Raw genomic sequence first — 25007 nt, 5'->3', positions numbered from 1 at the left:
TTATTTTACTACTGATATTTTGGCCTTGGCCCCTCTGTAGTTTTTCTGTTTTATTGGACTTTAATTTGGTTTTTTGAACTATAAGTCTAGAGAGCAAGGTAGAGAGAGAAGTGTAGCATTTGTTGTTGTAAGCGTAAACTTGTACTCACCTAGAACATCTCCGAAAGCCGAAACAAAATCTCACAGTGTTTAACTGGTTGAATTTGAGTACCAAGTTCTGTTATTTATAAATGTATTACTGTATATTAAATTTTCTCACATTGCATATGTTTTTTAAAATCTTGTTTTATAGTTTTACTAGTCTACATATATTAAAGCTCATAACGCATGATATGTATGTTGATTTGATATGTATTTTTTTTTTTTAAGTTTTAGATCTAAGAAGGTAATTTTTTGTATGTTTTTAGCGTTACATTGTGTATGACATCACTTGTATTTGTTTTACTTTTTGCTTTTATAAAGCTTGATATGTTTACTGATATGTAATCTGTGCCAAACGCTGACGCCTATAATCTAAATCTAATAGTTAAATAAAAATTTATTAATAAATAAAAAAAAAATAAATGTAAGGCGCGATAACCTCCGAAGAGATCTAAGGCCGAGCTTCTCTTCCAATTTGCGTCGTGCTCCTCTTGATTTTTCCCTACAAATTGGCCGGACGGGACCTACATGTTTTTATGCCGACTCCGAACGGCATCTGCAAGGCAGATGAGTTTTCACTGAGAGCTTTTCATGGCAGAAATACAATCGGAGCGCTTGCCAGACACTGCCGAGGGGCGACCCCGCTTAGAAAAATTTTCTTCTAATTGAAAAATCTTATTTCTAAAATTTTGATGTTGCTTTGCCCGGGAGTTGAACCCAGGGCATACGGTGTGATAGGCGGAGCACGCTACCATCACACCACGGTGGCCGCCAAAAAAATTTATTAATATTCAAACAATTTTTATGAATTAAAAAAAGTAGTTTTTAAAATTATCTACGATGTTTTAAATCTTATTTTGGAGTAGCCTACATTATTAAATGAATTTTTACTAATATTTTTGGTTCTGCTATATGAAGCCTCCCTGCAAAAAATCGTGTGATTAGTCACTAAAGAGAGTGGTCTGCGATCGATCTCTTTTGCCTACATTGGAGAATAATTCCTATAGTCCCTTTTGTGCACAGTTAGGATTTCTCAGGTTTAAATTTATGTAGTTAATTTAAAAAAAAACAATAAAAAACGGTAACGAAATGCGTAAAAGAGAAAAAAAAAAAATTTTATAAATTGTATGACCCAAAATAATACGACAATATGTTGTTGTTGTTGTAGCAGTGGTTCGCCCTATCCAATAATTACGACCACTAACTAATTGTCATCAATATCCTCTAACGGGAATCCGAGAAAGATTGCAGTTTCTAGGCTTTTCCATTCCAGAACTTACTAGTTAGTTATCAGCTACAAAATCACCAGCCACAACTATGTTTATTGCTTCTCACATGCGCGTGAGTAATACTTGCACAAATTATTGCCCTCTCTTGTGAGCACCTCAGATGAGATATATGCATGTGTGTGTGCGTTGCTTCTCTGCTCCTCATATGGAAATGTGTGTAGACATAATTATTGAATTATTGATGCGCATGCAAATCACTCCTTAGCATCAGCTTAGAGATGGCAATACCCCATAATGTTGCTAATATTTGTAACAATACAATAGGTGTTTGAGGTTGATTCCGGATAGGTAAGAGTTTAACCTATTAGGCCTTTTCGAACGGCAAGTTATTTTGCTTTCCTTACTGTGTAGGTGATATTCTGGGGACACAAGAATATATCCCTGGCAGTTTTAAGTGCTGTGTTCTGAAAGGCCTGCAGTTTCCTCGAGAGTGTTTCTTTTAGGCTTGGCGACCATATTGGGGTCTCGTAGCATAGAAAAACAAAAAAAAAGCGTTTCTTTATCGTTATCCCAAGTGCTGCCGGCAAGATACTTGAGGATTTTGTTAGGGTTCTGGACTTTAAGTACAATTGTCTTGCAGTAATGTACTGTAGTAACTTACTGGGATTGACTGTGACGTGCTCTGATTGACTATACCAAAGGCTTTTCATAAGTCTTGCGCTACGAGTACTACTCTCAGGTGGGGTTCTTGATTCAGTCCACAATTTATCGGCGTGTTAATGGCGTCTAGCGCGCTGGTGGTTTTATGAGATTTTCGGAAGCCGTAAGGAAGCACAGCGGCTTCAGTTGTCTTGACTACTGGCGATATGGGATATATATGACGATATGACCCCTGCGTTAGCTGATTTCCCAGGCGTTAGTCACGGTTACGGGGTGACAAAAGTGAACAAGACAGGTTGAAGATGAGTGAAAAATATTTCAATCCCTAATGGTTAAGGTTTTTCTTTGTGGCGAGCTTTTTTCTCGAACACTTTAAGGGCTATATCACCTTCTCTCAATATGTTGCCCGCATGATTTTTACATAATTAGATCGGATTTGTTTTTGAGTACCGTAGAGTAAGGCCATCCCTGGCAGGTACTCAAGTAAGAATTTGTAGTAATATTTCCAGGTACATACATGTCCCCCTGCGGTTGAGGGATTTAGAATATAGCCACTTCAGGCATTCCGGTCGCACCTTGCACACGACCCAACAACGGTATATGGACTTTATCCCTACAATTTTTAATTAAACTAGTTAAGTTCCTCTTTAGTCAATTGAACTTATCACACTTAATGAAAGAACAGTCCTTTATGACATAACGGCACTATAAATTTGTGGCAGTGATAAACTTGAAATTGTAGAGAAACAAAATAGAGACTCCGTAATCTATGACTCAATATGAAGTTGACGCACCTATGCAATTTTATATGTCATTTTGATAAATAAGATTTCACCTAAAGCGTTACTTTTAGCAAAGCACAGAATTAAATAAAAGAAGAAACAATGCATTAAATGAGATTCATAATTCCTGATTCTTGACGCTTTTTTTAGTTATTTCTTATTATCTCTCTTTGTGCTATGTTATTATGGTTTTTTCTTTGATAATTAGGAGATTTTATTTGAACTGTTTTTATGAAGCAGTTGATGTTTCCGTTTTAAAGTGTTTTTATGTGTATATAGCAAATTATTAAAAAGTATGACTAGTAAACGTATCGTTTAAAAACGAACTCTTTCTTTTGCTGATTTCTCTTAAATCTTGCTAAAATTCACACTGATTTAAAACTCTCACAGTACACTTATAATACTCTATTTTCTATGACACAGGGTGTGAGGGTGTAAATTCTTCGTCTACCCCTTTCGTTTATATATAAAATGTGTAATTTTTGTCATTTGCCATACTTTCTTCACTTTTAGTCGATTTGTTTTTATTTCAGTTTACTCTCTTATTCCTAAATTACAAACGAAATCTGCAAATACGAATTTGTCAAAAAATGATGTATACTTTAATGCTGCGAATCAAGTATACCAAATATTTCTTTTAGATTTGCAATTTTTTCACTTTCGTTTGTTCCTGCGTGCTTTTAAAATTAAAGCGCATTTCAGTATTTCTATGTCACTAAATTAAATAGCAGAAATAACTTTTGCCTTTATGAAACCAATATACCGTAAATTGCATTTGATGATGGCTCTGTTGAAAATAGTACTTCACTTTTAGCTAATATCTTTTCTGATTTTTCTATTCAGTTTTTCTCAATACACAACAACACTAAAAGGCCATCTGAAAATATTGGAGTTACGTTGTGGCCCGTCGAGTCTTATTACATTTAATTGATTATTTTTGGTGTTTGCATCACTCGTTTTAAGGTTGGCATTCTTATGCACTTGTTTCAATAAATCACTAATCAGCTCTGCCGGTTTCTTTGCTGCCTCGTTTGTGCTCTGCAAGGATATAAAATAATATAAAATCAGTTCTGTTGAATACTTAAGTTTTGTAAAATTAACATACTTAATATCGGTCTGCCTCGATAAGCTAAGCCTACATTTATGAATTCTTCATGACATTTTATACGGTAGAGATTTTTTTCAAATTGAGAGCAAAAGCGTTGGCGTTGGCGTATGGTGGGGGTGCGCATACGCACACTTGCATAGAAATGATATGAGAGGGTGATAATAATAAGGTAAAAGTTAGTAAAATATGTTGCATTAATTTATAGAATGAAAATAGATTATAGGGGGTTGCTTATATGTACTACTATTTCTGCATATCTAAACAAAATTTATTAAAACACAAAAACTGATATGCATATATGTACATATGTATGTTTTGGGGTTTTAAAAGTAATGACAACAAAAGTTTTGTGGGGGTTTGAGCGGCGTATTTCTATTTCTCTCCACCATTTCAAATGTCACATTTGACATTTCATTCTGCGCATGACCATTAACAAACACTTAACTTCTGTTACAAATGTATAGCGTTATTACTACTAGTTTATAATCTATTACCTTTAAGCTCTGAGCTTTTTTCATATTGCTCTACAATTTATATAAATCATGTATAATGGTTAGAGTGATTGCTAAACTTCAATTCGTAAAGCTTGGAAGTGGGAACACTAACTCCATAATCATTGCTGGCTCGAGCACACTATCTTCCTTGCACCCACTGGACATCGGTTACCAGTTCGCCTTTTTCATTTTCAAGGAGCTTGCTTCGGGCTTAAAACCTTTTTTCTGTCTGCGAATTATTTGGTAAAATTTGCGGGTGTAATTCCTGGTGGCTAGAAGCTCAAGCTTCACGTACTCAAGCCTTTTTTCCCCTGTTTTTTTTTTTTTGGCAGGTGTGAGAGTCGAGTTGCGAAATAACTAGCAGGCTGTTACGATTGCTGCCCTTCGGCGATACTAGCATAGATCTTAAAACTTTTTGATGTCAAGAAGTTAGTTTAAGAGATTAGCATTAATATTTGGTGTGGGTTTAAGCTTCGCCATTTCTTTCTCTTGAGCGGTTTTATGCTAAAAAAGACATGGCATCTTGATCTTTTTATGCACGCAACTCTTCAGTTATTCAATTCGTTTTCATAAAATGGCTGCAGCCGAGTTTTGAAAGGAGATTTCGAAAAATTCAAAAAATGGAAATAAATCGATATCGGACTTTCAAAAAATGAAAAAATGTGAGAACGCATTTCCAAATACCGACAAAGTGATACAATTTGATATATTTTATGACAAAAAATTGAAATTTGGTAAAATTTTGGAAAATGGGCAGTTTTTTAGCAGTAAATCAAAAGCCGTTGATATCATGTTGAAATTGGTTGGAGGTTGTCCCAGGTATTATACACATAAGAAAAATACACTTGTGAAAATTGCCGACTCTATCGAGGGGCGTGATAAAAATAATTGATTACCAAAGATGGATGAAGTGATGAACTTGATATCTGGGTTGGCTTTATGACTAAACATAAATATGGTGAAATTTTGGAAAATTGGCGTTGTACCGCCCACATTTAGAGGAAGAAAGTTTGATTTAATTTAATGACTAGTACCTAGGACTCACCTAATTTTTTTTGCTAGTTTTTGGTATTATCATTACTTCATGTAAATATTTTTTTTCAATAAAACCGTTTAACTTAAAAAAATATTATATTGTCAAGTTTTAGGTCTTTATATAATTGCCTAATATTTCTCATTCTATTTAGTTCATTTAGTGACTCATTATTACAAGGACTACTTCCTGACAATTTTTTGCAATCGATTGCCTCAATACATACTCCTTCCAAGGACTTTATTCGACTCAGCGCCACATATGCTTGTCCCTCCTCGAACTCTAAAGTATTTTGATGTCACATCTACCGGACTGTATTTAATATTTGTTCCAAATATGAGCCAAATCGGACCATAAATGCGATTTTTTTGAATATCTCGATCCTTGCACCAGCTAGCGGCGATTTTTTATCTTATTATTGCATTCATCGATCGCTTTCCATTCATGTATGTATCATGTGTTCCAAATATGAGCAAAATCGGACCACAAATACGATTTTTTAAATATATCGATCCATGCGCCACCTATCGGAGGTTTTTATCTTATTATTGCATCGCCATCGGGATCTGAACTGTATTTCAAAGCTTCAAGCTTGTAGCTTATCGAGAAGTTACTTAAATTTTAATTACAAAATTCGTTTACAGCGGTCGGCCCGTCAAGTCAAGCTAAATAAAACCTTTAAAAACACTCCACTTTTTCCATGATGAACATTTTTTCGCTCTTCTGAAAATATACCATTGAAAAACTGGAAGAACTGAAAAATGAAATTCCGCGAGAGCTATACAAAATACATCGTAACGAATATTAGCAACACTAAGGGATACTAATAGCTCTAAGCCGACGCTAAGCAGTGACTTGTATGCCCATCAATAGATCAATCATTACGTCTACACATATGTACGTACACGCAGCGGAGAAGAGACGCACAAACACATGCAGATATCTTATCTGAGATGCTCCCAAAAGTATGCTATTATAATTGTGGAAGTGTCGCTCACAAATACACGCGCATATGAGAAGCTATACACGTGCATCTGTAGTTAAAATTTTATGGCAGTAACTGAGAAAATTCTGGAAGCGCCTAGAAGTATGCGAACCAGGAATCACAGAGTATAAAAGGCGGCAGTAATAGAGGCGCGAGAATCAGTGTCATTTAAGCAAGCTATCGGTTGTGAAGTATCAGTGTTATTGTGAAGTACTTTAATAAACGCCATTTTGCATTATTAAATATTTAAGTTATTTATTCAACAGCTTAGCGATAAGAACGTTAGCAGAAGGTCGCGAATAAGAGGATTTGCAGTAAATTCGTTACAATTGGTGTCAAAAGAAGAATTGTTGAATAAATTCCAGAGGAAAACAAGGACATGGCAAAGTTAAGTGAATTGAAGATCCAGCAACTGAAGAAGGAGTTGGAAAGCCGTGGATTGAATACAACAGGCATTAAACTCGAACTTCAGGCACAGCTACGAGAGGAAATGGAATTAGAAGGAATTGACGTGGAAGAGTATGTCTTTCATCTTGATGGCGGTGAGACAGCAAATATGGAGGAGAAAAATGAAACACCGCAGACAATGGCGAACATATACCTGACCATGATATTGGCTGCAATATCGGCACAAATGTCCGATTTGTCACCACAAATATCCACCAACATGTCATCGCAACTGGAATCGCAGGAGACACGCATAGCGTCAAAGCTGGAAACTCAACAGGAAGAACAGAAAACACATATGACATCTCAGTTGACTGAGCAGTTGAAAGCACAGGAGGCCCGCATATCATCGCAGCTGGAGACACAGGAGATAAGGGTATCATCGAAGCTGGAGGCCCAAGATACAAAAATTTTACAACTCGAGGACAAAATCGATGCCAAAAATGTAACATTGAGAGGTTGTATACAGGAGCTGCAACTAAATTGCCCAACTGTTTCAGCAAGCAATCCGAAGGTAAAAACTTCATCTTTTGACGGCTCTGTTCCTTTCCAGGGGTTTAAGCTTCAGTTTGAGAAGACCGCAACAGTGAACAACTGGCATGCTGAAGATAAATTTCCAGCTCTATTCGTAGCATTGGTCTCTTCAAATTCTACAGACGATTCCCGAAGGAGAGCGGAACAACTATGAAGCATTGATGGCTGCTGTAGAACGACGTTACGGAAGCGAACATAGGAAACAAAACTACCAAATAGAATTGCAAAATCACTACCAAAAATCTAACGAGACTTTGTAGGAGTTTGCTTCGGACATAGAAAGATTGGCTCATCTTGCAAATGCGGACGCACCTGTGGAATACACTGAAAGGGTAAAGATTCAGAATTTTATAAATGGCATACGGGACGTCGAAACAAGGCGAGTTACATACGCAAGCCCAAAGCAAACATTTGCTGAAACGGTATCCCATGCACTGACTCAGGAAACAGCGTCACTTTTGAGTAAGCCGGCATACAAAGTTCATCGCATGGAAGTGGAAAGGCCAGACTGGGTAGACACAATTTCGGAAGCATTAAAAGGAACGCAGCAGAAAAACGATGGTGGCGTCAAATGCTTTAAATATTGGAAGCCAGGGCGCATTGCAAGTTATTGCAGTACCAATCCTAACAGTTGCAGCAATGTGGGTGGCCGTAAACGCAGAACTGAAGGAGATGAGCAAGTCTCCAAATCTACTCAATCGTTAAACTAAAGCGAGTCAGCCACAAGGAGCAACAGATGGCTCCCGCAATTGTATGCCCCATAAACTCTATCTCACAAATTGGAAGAAGGTCAAACAATCTTACTGTCGGAGGGCATGTGGATGGAAAGGAACGTTTACTGACTGTAGATACGGGTGCATCTCATTCCATCATTCGAGCGGATTTAGTCAACAAGAAGATAAGACCATTGTATGGAGCAATATTGCGTACAGCCACTGGAGAAGACACCCAGGTAATTGGAGAAGTAGAATGTGAAGTAGCAATTGGGAACGTCACGGTAATACACAATTTTATAGTGGCAGGTATTGTTGATGAAATAATAATTGGAGTGGACTTCTTAATCAACCAAGGCATCAAAATCGATATGCAAAGCAAGACGATGCGATATAAGAACATGGATGTGCCACTTAATTTCGGCTACGAGAGAGGCTACAGTAGTAAACGAGTGTTGGTGGAAGAAAGTCAGCAAATACCAGCAACATCAGAAGCAGTCATCTGGGCAAAGGTTGATGGAGATTGTGGACAAACAAATTGTGGGTTGTCGAAGCAGTAAACAAATCAGCACCGAACATACTTGCAGGAAAAACCCTGGCTATGACAAAACAAGATGGACGTATTCCGGTAAGAGTACTCAATGAATTCAAGTCCTAATTGTTCTAATAAAAGCGTGTAACATTGTGATAGGAAGAAAAGGAGGTCCTAAATGTTCTTAATTATACCATAAAATTTTAACACGCTTTTTATTAGAACAATTAGGACTGTGTTATAAACTGTAAGATTAAATAATTTAGGTGTAAAGTTTTAATGTTAAAAATATATACTTATGTAAGTACAATATGGAATTTTTTTTGTCGCAGACGAAAAATCCTAATTATCGTTAAAGGTTACAATGAACTTATAAAGTTTTATATTTCTGTACTGTCAATTTATTTATTACTTTTTAGTTAATTTTATTAATCAATAATAAAAGCTTATTTTTAAAAAAGTTTTTTTTTCTTTAATTTTATTTATATTAACGAGCCTTCCCATAGGCTGTAGTCTTTTGAAGAGATCACAGTGACAACACCTAGGCCGAATATCTTATTGGACTTTAGCAATTAGGAATTAGCTACGTGGACCCTGTATAATACTCTATATATGTAGGTACAAAGTTTCCTTGATGAAATAGGTTGAACAGTTTCAGAAATACATAAAGCCCCGTCATATAAGAAGTTTTTTCTTATCGTATCTTATGCATTCCAGTAACATCGCCAAAATCGCGCAAGATGTTGCATTATAAAGAAACTTTAGACTTAGCGATTGAAGCTTATTTCGCCTTGCTCATTCACATACAAAATTTCGCGAATTACTGTTACAAACATTCTCACTATACTTGCTGACATATTTTGCCTCCAATTCAATTGTTAATATGCCATTTTTTGCTGTGATAAATGTTAGAAAAAACACGATCGAGTGGAAAAACAATTTCCTTTGCAAAGTGTGAAATCACTCATAGGTAGATATATAATTTATTGAGGATAGCACTGCGGTCTATTTTGTCCTAATATGAATTTGATTGGGAGGGAGATTTCTCTGCCATTTTTTAGGAGTTTTTACTTGTTGAATTAAAGCGAATGCATCAAAATATCTGATGAAGCCACCCACAAATTGCGCAAGGATTTTTTAAGAAGGCTTAAAAAGATTTTTGCATATGACGAAAGAAAAATTAAATACGGCTTGGCCGCCAGAAAATAGCTTTGCTAAAGGGAAGCAGGTAACTCCAGTGGATGTTTTTTTATCGCGCCGTCTTCTTCTTATGCTTCTCTGTTGATGTTGCTATGACACTTATTCATTACTGATTTCGTTCAATGCCATATGAAATGCAAATGCAATAGTACAATTTTAAAAAAATTCGCAACAATAATTAAACTTTTCAATTTCTTAAACAAAATAAAAAGAAAATAAAAAAATTGTAAGCATTTCCTTTATATAAATGGACAAAACTCAGCGAAAAATGTATCCTTATATAAAGACGTATTCTTGCTGAACATTGATTTTAAAATTTATATTTATATTTATACTAGCGGCCCGGTACGTTTTTCGCTACGTATAAAGTAAAATATTAAATCAAACTCATTTATTACAAAAAAAAAGATATTTTATTATTTGCTAGCTATTTTAAAACTTAAATTAAAAAACACAAACGTTAAGTATTCGCCCTTGGGCTTTGTTGATGGACATCGCAAATGATAAACGCACAGGATATTGTAATCGTTTGAATTCAAATGGCATATCAGTTGGAATCATAGGAATAAGCGGTATTACACAAACTTCTCCTTTTGATTTACTAGCTAAGATCGTAGCTTCAGCCAAATTTGGCAATACATTTTTCACTGCCAATCTGGTGCCATTACACAGTTTTGGTGGATTAATATTTCGCAATAATATAATCAAAGAACCCACTTTCAGATTCAAACAATGCGGTGGCATACCAGCCAGTTCTAATGAATTTAAAAATTCAATTGGATAATTCATTGCCTCATCTTGATTCATAGCTCTGTCAATTGATTTATATGTCGTGACTACACCTGGGAGTTTTGCTTGAATTTGAAAATTAATGGCATTGATATGAATGTTCTTCGGTGCTAAAATGGCGCGTTCTCTCAACCAATCATGATATCTGTAATTCTGAAGAACATTTGAATAAACACATTCAATTAATTTATCTATCGATTTCGTAATTGTACAAAAATGGTTGGGCACAGTGACCAATACGTTGGTTCTGTCGATTTGTATTTTGCCATCACCAATTTCTAACAATTGTTTTGAAAACTCATGGGGAGCTGGATCATTTTGTAGGTGAATACGCGTATTAATGTTCGGTGTCAATTTTTGTACATACCTCCAAAGAACTGATGACTTCAAACAGGCATTTATTTCATCAGCAGGAGTTGATCGAGGAATGACAGGCAATGTTTGTCGAAAGTCCCCTGACAGTAATATCAAAGCACCACCAAAAAGCTGTTGATTAACACGTAAATCTTGCTTTGTTCGATTAAATGCTTCTAGTATTTTTTTATTCGCCATTGTACACTCATCCCACAACATAATTGACGTTAATCGCAGAACTTTTGCCATAGCAGAATTTCTTGAAATATTGCAAGTTGGAGTTTCAATCACCTGTACATTCAATGGCAATTTTAATGCAGAGTGTGCTGTTCGACCACCTTCTAATAATGTAGTAGCAATTCCCGAAGATGCAAGTGCCAATGCAATTTTCTATTCCGATCGAATAGTCGTTAAAATCAGTGATATATCGAACGTTTTGCCTGTACCACCAGCTGCATCCAAGAAATTTAATCCACCTGCATTATTGGAAATGGCTTGCATGATTGTGTCATATACACGTGTTTCAAAATATTCATGTATTTCTCCATGTAAAAAAAATGCACCGTAATATTGTTTGATGTCTTTTCAAAGCCTACTTTGTTTGTCGATCTGCCTTCTACATACATACAAGTTGATATAAATATAATGCAAGTAAGTTTGTAGGTGGGAATAATAAGTAAGATAGTTAAGACGAAAGTTCATAAATTTTGAGAGCGAAAGAGCGTAGCTAAGTAGGTAACAAATCGTTTAATACGTATAATCCGCTGGCTGAGTGGGATGAATCTGACCAAAAAAATGGGTTTTTGGTGTGTTTTTCAAAATAATTTCACCAGACATTGAACGCTTTTCAGCGCCTTCAGGTAAAAAAATTATATTATTATGTGATTGAATATACCATTTTAACTGGTTGTAGTACATAAGAATGCAATCTCTTAACCTGAAGGCGAGTTCCCAATTGGTCTATATCTCGAGTCCTTAGTTACCCAGCGAAAAGAAAAACCCTCTTTTCATTAGCATTTATCAACAACTTACAATGGATACTCATGTGGTTCAAACACATCCTAGGGTTATCCGGGTTCACGTTTTGGTCTATGTCTCGAGACCCTAGTCACGGAGGGGCATGAAAAATAATCTATACTATAGCATTCATCAACAGCTCCCATTTGCTACCCATATTGTACAAACACACCCTGGGGTTACTCGGGTCCACGTTTTGGCCTATATCTCGAGACCCTGGTATCCGATTCTTAAAATCATCTTCTGAATAGTCAGAACAAAGTCTAAAAATTTGGTTTGGATAGGTGAGCCCGTTCTTGAGTTATAAAATCACAACGAAAAATGGCATTAATTTTTATATATGTATATGTATAGATATAGATATAAATTGTAAAAATACTTATGAGAAATAAAAATATAAAAGTGGAGCGCATATTACTTGGATTGGAAGTTAGCAGAAAAAGAGTCCACTTATGAATATATAGTGAATTAATTGCGCCCCACCTTATTTATTATTACTTAAAAGTCGATTTCAAATTTTCCAATTTCCAAACTCTTATTCAATTACTTCGATCCGTGCGCCACCTAACGTATTTTTTCTCATTTTGTTCCTTTGGCTAGGTGTCTTAACTAAAGGAATTGGCTAAACAGCCGACTTCGCAAATTCGAAATTCCTATTCCACAATTGTTGTTCTTCTCAAGAGAAAAGAATTGGCGGAATTTTTCGGCTGGAATAAAAAATTTTTGATGATTAGGTGGCATAAAATACCTTTTTTTTTTAATTCATTCTGACTGATATATGTGTATCGCTCTTAACTGAAAAAAAAAAAAAAATTAAATCTAAGTGGGGAGTCTTAGAAAATGTTACACTACCTACATACACACATATCAAATTTCATTCAAATCGTTTGATCTGTTCCCGATATATGTACATATGTATGTAGTTGTGGATATGCAAGATTTGCTTCTTTTTTTCTTAATTTGTTTTTAAATCTACTTTCGGAAAAAATTAAAAAAAATTTAAAAAAATTTTTTTTTTTTTTTTTTTGTAATTTTTCAGTTTTTCGAGATTTTTCGAATTTCGCCCTTTTTTTTCTCATAAAAAACTTCAATCAAATCTGCAATCATCCCCACTAATCCCGGAGTGGGCCGTGAATTTTTTTTTTTAAATCTTTTTTTTTGTATTTTTCCCGAAAAGTACATTTAGAAACATATTTAAAAAAAAAACTGATCCCAAACGGTCAATTTTTGAAAAAGTTATAGCATTTTGAAAAAAAACACCGTTTTTTTTTTAAAATATTTAAAACTTATTTTGAGGGCGAAATTCGAAAAATCTCGAAAAACTGAAAAATTACAAAAAAAAAAATTAAAATTTTTTTTTTTTTAATTTTTTCCGAAAAGTACATTTAAAAACAAATTAAAAAAAAAAAAGATCTCAAGCGGTCAATTTTTGAAAAAGTTATAGCATTTTGAAAACAGAAACGGTGTTTTTTTAAAAATTCATTACTTTTTTGAGTTGGATGAAAAAATTTGAAAAACTTCTGAAAAACGTCTTTCGTAAGCTAGAAAAAGAAGAAAAACTTTCAGCCAATTCTAAAGGGGTCGGGTTAAAATTGGTCGAAATGGGATGGAATACCCTATATATATGTTCATATGCAAATTATATACGGTCGCATATTCTGATAACGGTATAGTTTATTGATATTATTATAGATAATAGCTGATATTAGTAAGGGTTGTACACAAATTGTCGCATGTGTTTAGTAGTATATATGTTTGTACGTGCGTACGAATATATATATTTGGGTGACTGACTTCTGTTTGTATTTGTTTTGGTTAAGAAGAGCTCTGTCTCGGCTTCCATTACCGCTTTACGCACTCGCTGACGTCAATGAGCTTTTTTATCGATTTTTCGCTAGAGCAAAATTTATTCTCAAACAATTCTTAAGCCACATTGTAAACAGATGTGTGAATCCTTGTTGGGCTACTACGTACTAACACAGATACAATGTTCAAACATACATACATATGTACATTTGTATATCTTTAGTTAGTAGAAATTGGACTTTTTTTATACAAATTTTACTCTCTCTGAAGTCGCCTGAAAGTCTCTCTTTACAAAAGATGTGAACTCTGTATTGAGAAGAGTACGAAATTATAATTAATTATCTTTTGTGTTCCGAATGACAAATGAAATCTCTAAGCACAGCTTGTCTCTTAATTATGCTGCCCAAGAATATATGAGCGAATATTTTGTTTGAATGTAATACTAGCCGTGTTTTTTAACACGCGCGTATACGTTTCGTTTGCGCGTGTTAAAAAACGCCTATCTTCGCTTAGATAATGCTTAGGAGACCCATCTAGCGGCTGTGGTAAAACAACTAGCTACAGCAACAGGGTGTACCGAAAAGCGGAGACGCAACGCTCTGATGGCCATAGGGTATAACATATAGCTGAATCAGTTGCGATGAATTGTGGACACACATATAATACATAGAATTAGTGTACAGGGTGAAACAAAGACACATATTTCAGTTACATCTGAGTATAATGCGTATTGAAATTTAGTAGGACAAAATTTATGCGCAGCAATTTCAGAGGTGTATTTATAGTTTGTCTCTTAGCAGTCAATATAAAGTTTAAGCGTAAACGGATATACGCGTGTTAAAAAACACGGCTACTGTCGTAATCATCTTTTTGACTATCTTACTATATAAAAAACATAGTCGAAGATTTTCAAGTGCATGTCGACATGTAAGCTGCATTAAAGCCAGACCCAAAAATACTAGAAAATCAAATTCAAAAATTCATCAGCTAATGAAAATGAGCATTTGGAACATATTGCAATTGTAAACTACCCAAAAGCTAAGCTACATACCCACTAGTGCAATGCGAATGATACCGAGCTACATATTTCATGAGATAATTATGGTAACTTAATTGGGTTATTACAGCAATTGTGCGCTCTTATTATAGTAATTAAACTTCCACGCCGATACGATAAGGAGTCGAGTAAAATAAGCCTCGTTCAGTTTCAAAGACATTTGGCAAAGCCGGTAAAGCTTTCAACCGATCTCAAATTTCGATATAGCAGCATACAGGAATCTCGTTTTCGCGCTGTCGGGAGCTGTTTTGGAGTCGTCAAAGTGGTGGTGCGTGATTCCCTTACCGTGAGTATTCTCCTAGGTTTGACATATAGTGAAAATTTAGCCGGAAGTATATTTCCCAGGTCCATAAAATTCGCTGGTTTCGACAGAACGCGCTGAGTTTTAACACAATTTGGCAGTTAGGAGTTTGTATAGCAGGCTGTTATTACTCATATATAACAGTAAACTTGCCGACCATTATTAAAAATAAATAAATGTAAGGCTCAATAACCTCCGAAGAGATCTAAGGCCGAGCTTCTCTTCCAATTTGCGTCGTGCTCCTCTTGATTTTCCCTACAAATTGGCCGGACGGGACCTACATGTTTTATGCCGACTCCGAACGGCATCTGCAAGGCAGATGAGTTTTCACTGAGAGCTTTTCATGGCAGAAATACACCCGGAGCGCTTGCCAAACACTGCCGAGGGGCGACCCCGCTTAGAAAAATTTTCTTATAATTGAAAAACATTATTTCTAAATTTTGATGTTGCTTTGCCCGGGAGTTGAACCCAGGGCATACGGTGTGATAGGCGGAGCACGCTACCATCACACCACGGTGGCCACCATTATTGCTAGAGAAAAAAAAACGTATCTTATCCATCTTATACCTAGGGCTTATAGTGGACAGAACCCTCACGTGGAATGCTAATCTAGATGTTACCTTTAACAAAGCAACAATAACTTTCTTTTCATGTACTCGACTGTATGTCAAAACATGGTGGCTAGCTCACAAAGGGTATACTGGACATTTAGTACTGTGGCGAAGCCAAGAGTCACCAAGAGTATGCTTTCTTAGTTTTGTGGCCGAGGACCGCGAAAAGAGCAATAATAACCAACCCAAGCAAACTGCATCGACTGGTTTGTATTGGTAAAGCGGGTGCGATGAGAACGTTTCCAGCTGATACATTTAGTTCCTTATTGGGAATATCTCCCTTCCATTTTCTTCCCTCCGAGCCATTTTTGCCCATTGTTAGTGCCTTGAGTGAATGCCGAGTGGTGTCACATTCGTGTAACCACATTACTTCCTAGTGATACTCTGATGAAATTAAGTAGGAGATAAAGATCCATACGATAACAATTTAACGTGAGGGAAAAAACTTTCCTAAGTGGTCCGAGGAATGTGAAGATTCTAAAAAGCGTCCGAACTTGGAAATTATGCTTTCGAGTTTTAACTTCGCGATAACTTAGAGATCTTAAACTTTAAGCCAAGATTTAAACTTTCTATTGTTGTATTATTTAGGATGAAAAAGTTATCTTGATGGGAAAGGGAACAAGATATTTAGAAAGCCCATTTACAAAATGTCGTATCTTGCGATCGCTATTTGAAAAACTTCCCGTAGATTAGATTATTGGCCCTAAGAACGTGCTTCAGAACCTGATGATAACGCAAGCTGAGAGAAACAAATTTTCGCTAGATGGTCCAGAGATCGTGGAAATTCAAAATATCATCCGAACTTGGAAATATTTCTTTTGAGTTTTAAGGAATTTTCCGATCACCCAGTGACCTCAAACTTTGAACATAGCTTAGGTATTTACTGCGTTGTAATATCAATTTTGAAAACGCTTTCTCGATGGAACAGGGATCGAGATATTTAAAGAAATTAAAAAGCCCACTTACAGTATGTGGAATACTGCGACCGCTATTTGAGTAACTCCCCGTTGAGCTAGATTCTAGGAACTAAGAATAAAATTGAAAACTCCACAACAATGGAACATGAGAGAAAAAGATAGGTGGTCCAGAGATCGTGAAAAATCAAAAAATAATCCGAGCTTTGAAATTTTGCTTTAGATTTTTAAGGAACTTCCCGATGACCCAGAGACCTGCTACTTTGAAGGAAAGTTTGGGCTAAATGAGGTGGAAATACTTAGGCTAAAAGAGTTTTCTAGATGAGACAGGGATGGCGATATTCAGAGATATTTCGAAAGTCCATTTAGAATTCGGGAATCTTACGACCGATTCTTAAAAGACTATCCTCTCAGCTACAAACATGATACCTTAAATATAGCTCAGGTCACCTTGAAAATAACAAAAGGAAAAAGAAAAATTTGTAAGTACTTCCTTTATATATATGGACCAAAAGGAACGAAAAATGTCTCTCTCAACAAAAACTAGAGCTTACGATTTCTTCTCGAACACAAGAGAGATTTTCGAGACCGAGAACTCGACTTCTCGCGAGATTCTCGTGTCTCGAAGTACTCGTAAATATCGCGAGCTTCTCGACATAAACATAATTGCTGTATGGACAGTATTTATACACTTAGATCTTTTTACTTCTGCATTTTTTTTTTTGTTTTTGATTATATTGCTATTTAATTTTTTTAACGATACATCGAGGACATGGCTTCTCGCGAGATTCTCGAATCTCGAAATACTCGTAATACGCGCGAGCTTCTCGACTTTCAATTCAGTCGCTGCATATTCAGTATTCTATATATTTCGGGGTTTTTTAGTTGTGGGTTTGTGAAAATTTTCGCTTGTGCTCCAGAGGAAATTGTAAGCTCTATATAAATCATCCAATGAATCGATTAAATTGAGTGTCGAGAGTTTCGCGAGCCTTACGAGCCTTACGATTAATTCGAGATTCGAGAATCTCGCGAGAAGGCGAGACTCGCGAGAAATCTCTTCTCGATCAAGTTCGAGAAATCGTAAGCTCTAACAAAAACATAAACTGGCTGACCTTTGATATTCAAGCATTAACATAACCACTGTAAAAATTTTCTGAAAAACAAAAATATAAAAGTGGAGTGCAATAAATATGATTTCGATATAATTTTCACCCAAGGCGAATTCAGTACCAGATGTTGTTATCCCATTTGTGAAGAGTGCAGCAGGTCACAGATTTCTTTCCATAACATTTTGTGTTATACATATTAAGTAATACGATATGAATTTAAATTTAATTTTTTTACTGAACGCGAAGACTTCTCTGGTTTAAAATTGAAACCCAGTTCGGTACACCCTCTTTCACCCTGTTATAATATTATTTTAAAATACAACTGTTTTGGTCATACATGTATGTAGTATAAACAATTTTCATATTTAGGCTCAAACTTTTAACCTTATATTCATAGTGGAGGTTTCTGAAATGACGAACTTTTCACGTATAATTTAGAAATAAAAAGTAAGGAAGGCTAAGTTCGGGTGTAATCGAACACTACATACTCAGCTGAGAGCTATGGAGACAAAATAAGGGAAAATCACCATGTAGGAAAATGAACCTGGGTAACCCTGGAATATGTTTGTATGACATGTGTATCAAATGGAAGGTATTAAAGAGTATTTTAAGAGGGAGTGGGCCATAGTTCTATAGGTGGACGCCATTTAGGAATATCGCCATAAAGGTGGACCAGGGCTGACTCTAGAATTTGTTTGTACGATATGGGTATCAAATGAAAGGTGTTAATGGGTATTTTAAAAGGGAGTGGGCCTCAGTTCTATAGGTGGACGCCTTTTCGAGATATCGCCATAAAGGTGGACCAGTGGTGAATCTAGAATTTGTTTGTACGATATGGGTATCAAATGAAAAGTGTTAATGGTTATTTTAAAAGGAAGTGGCCTTAGTTCTATAGGTGAACGCCTTTTCGAGATATCGCCATAAAGGTGGACTAGGGGTGAATCTATAATGTGTTTGTACGATATGGGTATCAAATTAAAGGTATTAATTAGGGTTTTAAAAGGGGGTGGTGGTAGTTGTATATGTTAAGGCGTTTTGGAGATATCGACAAAATGTGGAACAGGGTGACCCAGAACATCATCTGTCGGGTACCGATAATTTATTTATATATGTTATACCACGAACAGTATTCCTGCCAAGATTCCAAGGGCTTTTGATTTCGCCCTGCAAACTTTTTCATTTTCTTTTACTTAAAATGTTTGGTGTCACACCCATTTTACAAAGCTTTTTTCTAAAGTTATATTTTGCGTCAATTAACCAATCCAATTACCATGTTTCATCCCTTTTTTCGTATTTGGTATAGAATTATGGAATTTTTTTAATTTTTCGTAATTTTCGATATCGAAAAAGTGGGCGTGGTTATGGTCGGATTTCGGCCATTTTTTACACCAATACAAAGTGAGTTCAGATAAGTACGTGAACTGAGTTCAGTAAAGATATATCGATGTTTGCTAAAGTTATCGCGTTAACGGCCGAGCGGAAGGACAGACGGTTGACTGTATATAAAAACTGGGCGTTGCTTCAACCGATTTCGCCCTTTTTCACAGAAAATAGTTATCGTCCTAGAATCTAAGCCTCTACCAAATTTCACAAGGATTGGTAAATGTTTGTTCGACTTATGGCATTAAAAGTATCCTAGACAAATTAAACGAAAAAGGGCGGAACCACGCCCGTTTTGAAATTTTTTTTATTTTTGTATTTTGTTACACCATATCATTACTGGAGTTTAATGTTGATATAATTTACTTATATATTGTAAATATATTGAATTTTTTGATACAATTTGACTTAACAAAAATTTTTTTTTTTAAAGTGGGCGTGGTCGTTCTCCGATTTTGCTAATTTTGATTAAGCATTCATATAGTAATAGGAGTAACGTTCCTGCCAAATTTCATTAGAAGATATCAAACGACTGCCAAATTACAGCTTGCAAAACTTTTAAATTACCTTCTTTTAAAAGTGGGCGGTGCCACGTCCATTGTCCAAAATTTTACTCATTTTCTATTCTCCGTTATAAGTTCAACTCACCTACCAAGGTTCATCGCTTTATCCGTCTTTGGTAATGAATTATCGCATTTTTTCGGTTTTTCGAAATTTTCGATATCGAAAAAGTGGGCGTGGTTATAGTCCGATATCGTTCATTTTAAACAGCGATCTGAGAGGTGTGCCCAGGAACCTACATACCAAATTTCATCAATAGACCTCAAAATTTACTCAAGTTATCGTGTTAACGGGCAGACGGACGGACGGACGGACGGACATGGCTCAATCAATTTTTTTTCGATACTGATGATTTTGATATATGGAAGTCTATATCTATCTCGATTCCTTTATACCTGTAAAACCAACCGTTATCCAATCAAAGTTAATATATTCTGTGAGCTCTGCTCAACTGGGTATACAAATATGATTTGAAGCCTCGCTAATAAACAACAATCCATCTAGTTTTAACAAGGTTGACTATTTTGGTTTAAATCTTAAACTATTTGGTTTTCGCATGTGACTAAGCTTTTTTTTGGTTTTAAATCCAGATCTTGCTAAGTTTAAAATGAAACGAGCTTCAATAACTAGTTTTGCATTGAAACATTTTGGTTTAAACTTTAGTCCAGAAAATTTCTATTTCTCAAATTTCTGGAATAAAAATTAACCTATATGTAATACAATTTGGGTTTATCCGCTCTTATTTACTTACTTACTTAATTGGCGCTTAACCGTTTAAATCGCTTTTTTGCTCTGCCAACTGGCGCCATTTGGTCACACCAAGGGAGTTTAAATCGTTTTCCACCTGGTCCTTCCAACGGAGTGGGGGCCGCCCTCTACCTCTGCTTCCATAGGCGGGTTCCGATAGAAACACTTTCTTGCCGGAGCATCATCTTTCATTCGCATAACATAGCCTAGCCAGCGCAGCCGCTGCGTTTTAATTCGCTGGACTATGTTGATGTCTTGGAATAGCTCGTACAGCTCATCATTAAATCTTCTTCGGTACTCGCCACCGCCAACGCGTAGAGGTCCATAAATCTTTCGAAGAACTTTTCTCTCGAACACTCCCAAAGCCGCTTCATCTGCTGTTGTCATGGTCCATGCTTCTGCCCCATATAGCAGGACGGTACGGTAAGTGACTTGTAGAGTATGATTTTCGTTCGCCGAGAGAGGACTTTACTTTTTAATTGCCTACCTAGTCCAAAGTAGCATTTATTGGCAAGATTGATTCTTCGCTGGATTTCAGTGCTGATGTTGTTGCTAGTGTTGATGCTGGTTCCCAAATAAACGAAGTCTTTTACTATTTCGAAATTATGGCTGCCAACAGTAGCGTGGTTGCCAAGGCGTATATGCGCTGACTCTTTGCTCTATGACAGTAGGTACTTCGTTTTGTTCTTATTCACCATCAAACCCATCTTTACCGCTTTTTTTCCAGTTTGGAATAAGACGAGCTAACAGCGCGGGTGTTTAGGCCGATGATATCAATTTTCTCAGCATATGCCAGTAATTGCACGCTTTTGTAGTATATTGTTCCAGTGCGGTTAAGTTCTGCAGCTAGTATAATTTTCTCCAGCATCAAATTAAAGAAATCGCACGATAGGGGGTCACCCTGTCTGAAACCTCGTTTCGTTTCGAAAGGCTCGGAGAGGTCCTTCCCAATTCTGACTGAGCTGATGGTGTTGCTGAACGTCATTTTGCACAGCCGTATAAGTTTTGCGGGGAAACCAAATTCAGACATAGCGGCATATAGACAGCCCCTTTTCGTGCTGTCGAAGGCGGCTTTAAAGTCGACGAAGAGGTGATGTCTGTCGATTCTTTTTCCACGGGTGTTTTCCAAGATTTGGCGCATTGTGAAAATCTGGTCGATAGTAGATTTACCAGATGTGAAGCCGCACTGATAAGGTCCAATCTACCGATTCACGGTGGGCTTCAATCTTTCGCAGAATATACTTGACAGGACCTTATATGCGATATTTAGAAAACTATTTCCGCGATAGTTGTTGCAGTTTGCAGGATCTCCATTCCTGTGGGCTGGGCAAAGATCGAGTATGCACTCGTGCGGCCATATTTTGCAAAGAAGCTGATGCATGCGCCTTACCAACTCCTCGCCGCCGCATTTGGATAGCTCGGCAGGCAGTCCATCAGCGCCCGCGATGGCTTCTTCTGACTTCGTCATCCTCTCACAGTTTATAATATAGACCAAAAAAAAATTTAAAACGCGGTACGTGTAATACTTTTTTCTTTAAATATTAGATTTTTCATCTAATAGTATGTATTTCAACTGTCCTAACTAGAATTAAACCAAGACATATTGGAAATTGCTATTTAGTGGTTTAAAGCTACTATAAAAGTTTGAAATCAGCATTAAACTTTGCGAGGTTTAAAAAAAGTAAAAGTTTTGATCTTGTAAAAAAAAATAAATGTAAGGCGCGATAACCTCCGAAGAGATCTAAGGCCGAGCTTATCTTCCAATTTGCGTCGTGCTCCTCTTGGTTTTCCCTACAAATTGGCCGGACGGGACCTACATGTTTTATTCCGACTCCGAACGGCATCTCCAAGGCAGATGAGTTTTCACAGAGCGCTTTTCATGGCAGAAATACACCCGGAGCACTTGCCAAACACTGCCGAGGGGCGACCCCGCTTAGAGAAATTTTCTTCTAATTGAAAAACCTTATTTCTAAAATCTTGATGTTGCTTGGCCCGGGGTGTGAACCCAGGGCACGCTACCATCACCACGGTGGCCGCCGTTTTGGTCTTGTAGGCAAGGGCAAATTCGGTGCAAAATCGGTTTTAAATTATAGTTTGAACTATTATGTGCAGCGCGTTATCAGCGATAATAATAAATTCCTTGAAGCAATTAGGGTATTTTCATCTATATAAGTGGTGCCCGAACCATCGGTTAAGAGCCGCTGCTATGCGAATGTCATCTGTAATATTTCTCATGTGTAAGTATTTATATTCACCACTGCTGATTGTGGCTCATCTTCCAGACATATGTTGCATTGTTGAAATACCACTACACTTCGGGTTGTTCGTATCAGCTCTTAGCTCCGGAGCAGGGTTACTTTCGCCAAAGCTAAACGGTTGATAGCTTAAACCGCCAGGCAAAGACGAATCAGCGCTCAGTAGTTATTGCCGTGTAGTAGAGTCGTCGTCGTCGTTCTCATTGTGCGCTCGTTCATCGTTCAAGAAACTAATTATCAAGGAACACACAGGAGAAACTGCTCACGTTACATGCATATACATAAAAATTACATATACATACATATTTACACATATACCAAGCCAAAGGAAAATACAAGAACGCGATGTACATATACGTAAATCTGCAAATACGCAAGCACAGAATGAAGGTGAAAATGTGAAAAATGTGTATGCAAAAATTATAAAAATTTATGAAAATTCAAAAAATATACAAATATGGTATCAAATAACGTGTTTCTCATTATTGCAAATGAAAAATAGTTGTTAGATCGGTGTAGAAATAGTGGAAGAAAATTGTGAAGAAAATTTGCAGTCCCCTACGTGACAAAAATAATGAAATTTAAAAAAAAAAGTGCATGGGAGCAAATACGTACAAATATTACAAGTATTTAAGTTTTTCTTATGAAATATGCTTTATCAAGGCATGAAAAACGTTTAATTATAGTGAATTTGTTTAAGGCCACGTTGAATGGAAAAAAGAAAAAAAAAACGAAACTTCATTGCAAGGTGACACTCGTCACTAACGAATACACTCACAAAACATGCCCGTGAAGTTTTCTTCTTTCGACAGTTGGGAATGATGAATCTAACGAAGATAGCAAAAAAGTTAGAAAAGCTATTCTTTAAATCAAATAAAAATATTGGGCGTAAGAATAAAACCGTGTAGTGTGCCTACGACCAGACTGAATATTTGGAATAGAAAGAATTATATCGTATAAAACTGAAATTGTCCTATTGCTTTAATTGAATCCCATAACAATAACAAAAATAAAAACGACTTGAAAATTTGAAATGCCTGAAAAGATATAAACATAATTATGTGTTGCCTACAATATTAAAGTGTTTTATAAATCTTACTACTTAAATTAATAAAACGAACGCACATACGCGTCCGAAATAAAACGAAAGATACGCACAAAAATTTAAGCTTAAAATGCACAAAGAAAATAAGGAATAACTTAGATGTGGGGGAAAATACGGGATAAAATGACATTAGAAGACAAAAAGGGATAACAAAGCTAATTGTGTAAGCTAGCGAACAAATTACAACGATGAGTGGTGAAATCAAAAACAGGCTAAAGGGAGAAAACGAGGTTAGGGAACTCACCTCTTTGTTCTTCATTCTTTGTGCTTCGTACGAAGTATCTACCGCTCTCCCACTGCTATCTCACCAGCCTGTAATATATATGTGATTTCAACATGCTTCTGCGCTTGGCTCCCAAAAGGTACTCTCCAACATACTTCAATGTCATCAGCTGTCATAGACAGTGTTGCAGCGACAACATTGAAACAGTACAAGATAAACTTTGTAAATAGGTCATATTTTCATATAAATAAATATCTGTTTTGCTTCATTTATCAACTTTTTTAATATGGAGTAGGCGCAAAAATCTGATGATAACAATTAAGAACAAAATAGATCTTCAAGTAATCAAATTACCAAATGAACAAACGGCTCGGAGTATGTTGCGAGCTCACGTGGGATATGTAAATATCTGTGGAAACTACTAAACATATATAAGCATCAGTTAAGAGTTTATTTTGATATTCCGTTGAGAAAGTTGACCATCCGTGGCGTAACAGTTGATTACGCGAGGTCATGTTGCTTAACTATTACTTTAAAATATTTCACTGAAGAAAAATATTCCTAAAAATTCATAAGATAGAGTTTATTTTAATCCAAAAATACTAGACTGTCTTACACCTAAAAAGACCGGGATCAGAAATGCCACGGAATATATTCTTATGTTTTCAGAACATTATCTACACAGTGATACCAGAATACTCCCCATAAAGGAGAGAAATCAAATGCTGGACAAACAGTTTCTGCTGAATATCCAGATACCTGGAAATCCCAACAGACATCTGATGGAAGACGCCCCGCCTCCAAAAGAACTATTTAAAAATCTCACCCTTAAGAACTCAGCTGTATGAAGAATTAGTATATTCCGTTCTTAAAGACTAATACCCGGAACTCGCAGTTGAGAAAAGCAATTTCTCCCAGGT

The 25007-nt window shown here is 36.2% G+C and overlaps 3 protein-coding genes across 30 annotated transcripts in view; 1 reads left to right on the top strand and 2 right to left on the bottom strand.

The window, feature by feature from the left end:
- Positions 1-25007, bottom strand: part of Hs6st (heparan sulfate 6-O-sulfotransferase) — an 812621-nt gene that overhangs the window by 47280 nt on the left and 740334 nt on the right. The gene's annotated exons all lie outside the window — the stretch shown is intronic.
- Positions 1-25007, bottom strand: part of LOC137236719 (uncharacterized) — a 296244-nt gene that overhangs the window by 228311 nt on the left and 42926 nt on the right. For 3 of the 7 annotated variants that reach the window (XM_067759684.1, XM_067759688.1, XM_067759687.1), the window contains exons 2-3: positions 3576-3850; positions 150-519 (exon numbers count right to left, since the gene is read on the bottom strand). In XM_067759684.1, coding sequence (XP_067615785.1) covers positions 3662-3850 — 189 coding nt within the window. In that variant the 3' untranslated portion in view covers positions 150-519; positions 3576-3661. The remainder of the gene's footprint in view (positions 1-149; positions 520-3575; positions 3851-25007) is intronic. The other 4 variants (XM_067759685.1, XM_067759686.1, XM_067759689.1 and 1 more) reach the window with 4 other exon arrangements.
- Rim (Rab3 interacting molecule) overlaps positions 22956-25007 on the top strand; it is a 272945-nt gene continuing 270893 nt past the window's right edge. For 13 of the 22 annotated variants that reach the window (XM_067759657.1, XM_067759677.1, XM_067759675.1 and 10 more), the window contains exon 1: positions 22956-24226. The gene's annotated coding sequence lies outside the window, so the exon portion shown is untranslated. The remainder of the gene's footprint in view (positions 24227-25007) is intronic. The other 9 variants (XM_067759666.1, XM_067759662.1, XM_067759658.1 and 6 more) reach the window with 8 other exon arrangements.

Source organism: Eurosta solidaginis, chromosome 1, assembly GCF_040869045.1.
Source record: "Eurosta solidaginis isolate ZX-2024a chromosome 1, ASM4086904v1, whole genome shotgun sequence".
Classification (NCBI taxonomy): domain Eukaryota; kingdom Metazoa; phylum Arthropoda; class Insecta; order Diptera; family Tephritidae; genus Eurosta; species Eurosta solidaginis.
The sequence above is the reverse complement of the archived record's forward strand: the minus strand, read 5'-3'. Positions and strand labels throughout refer to the sequence as shown.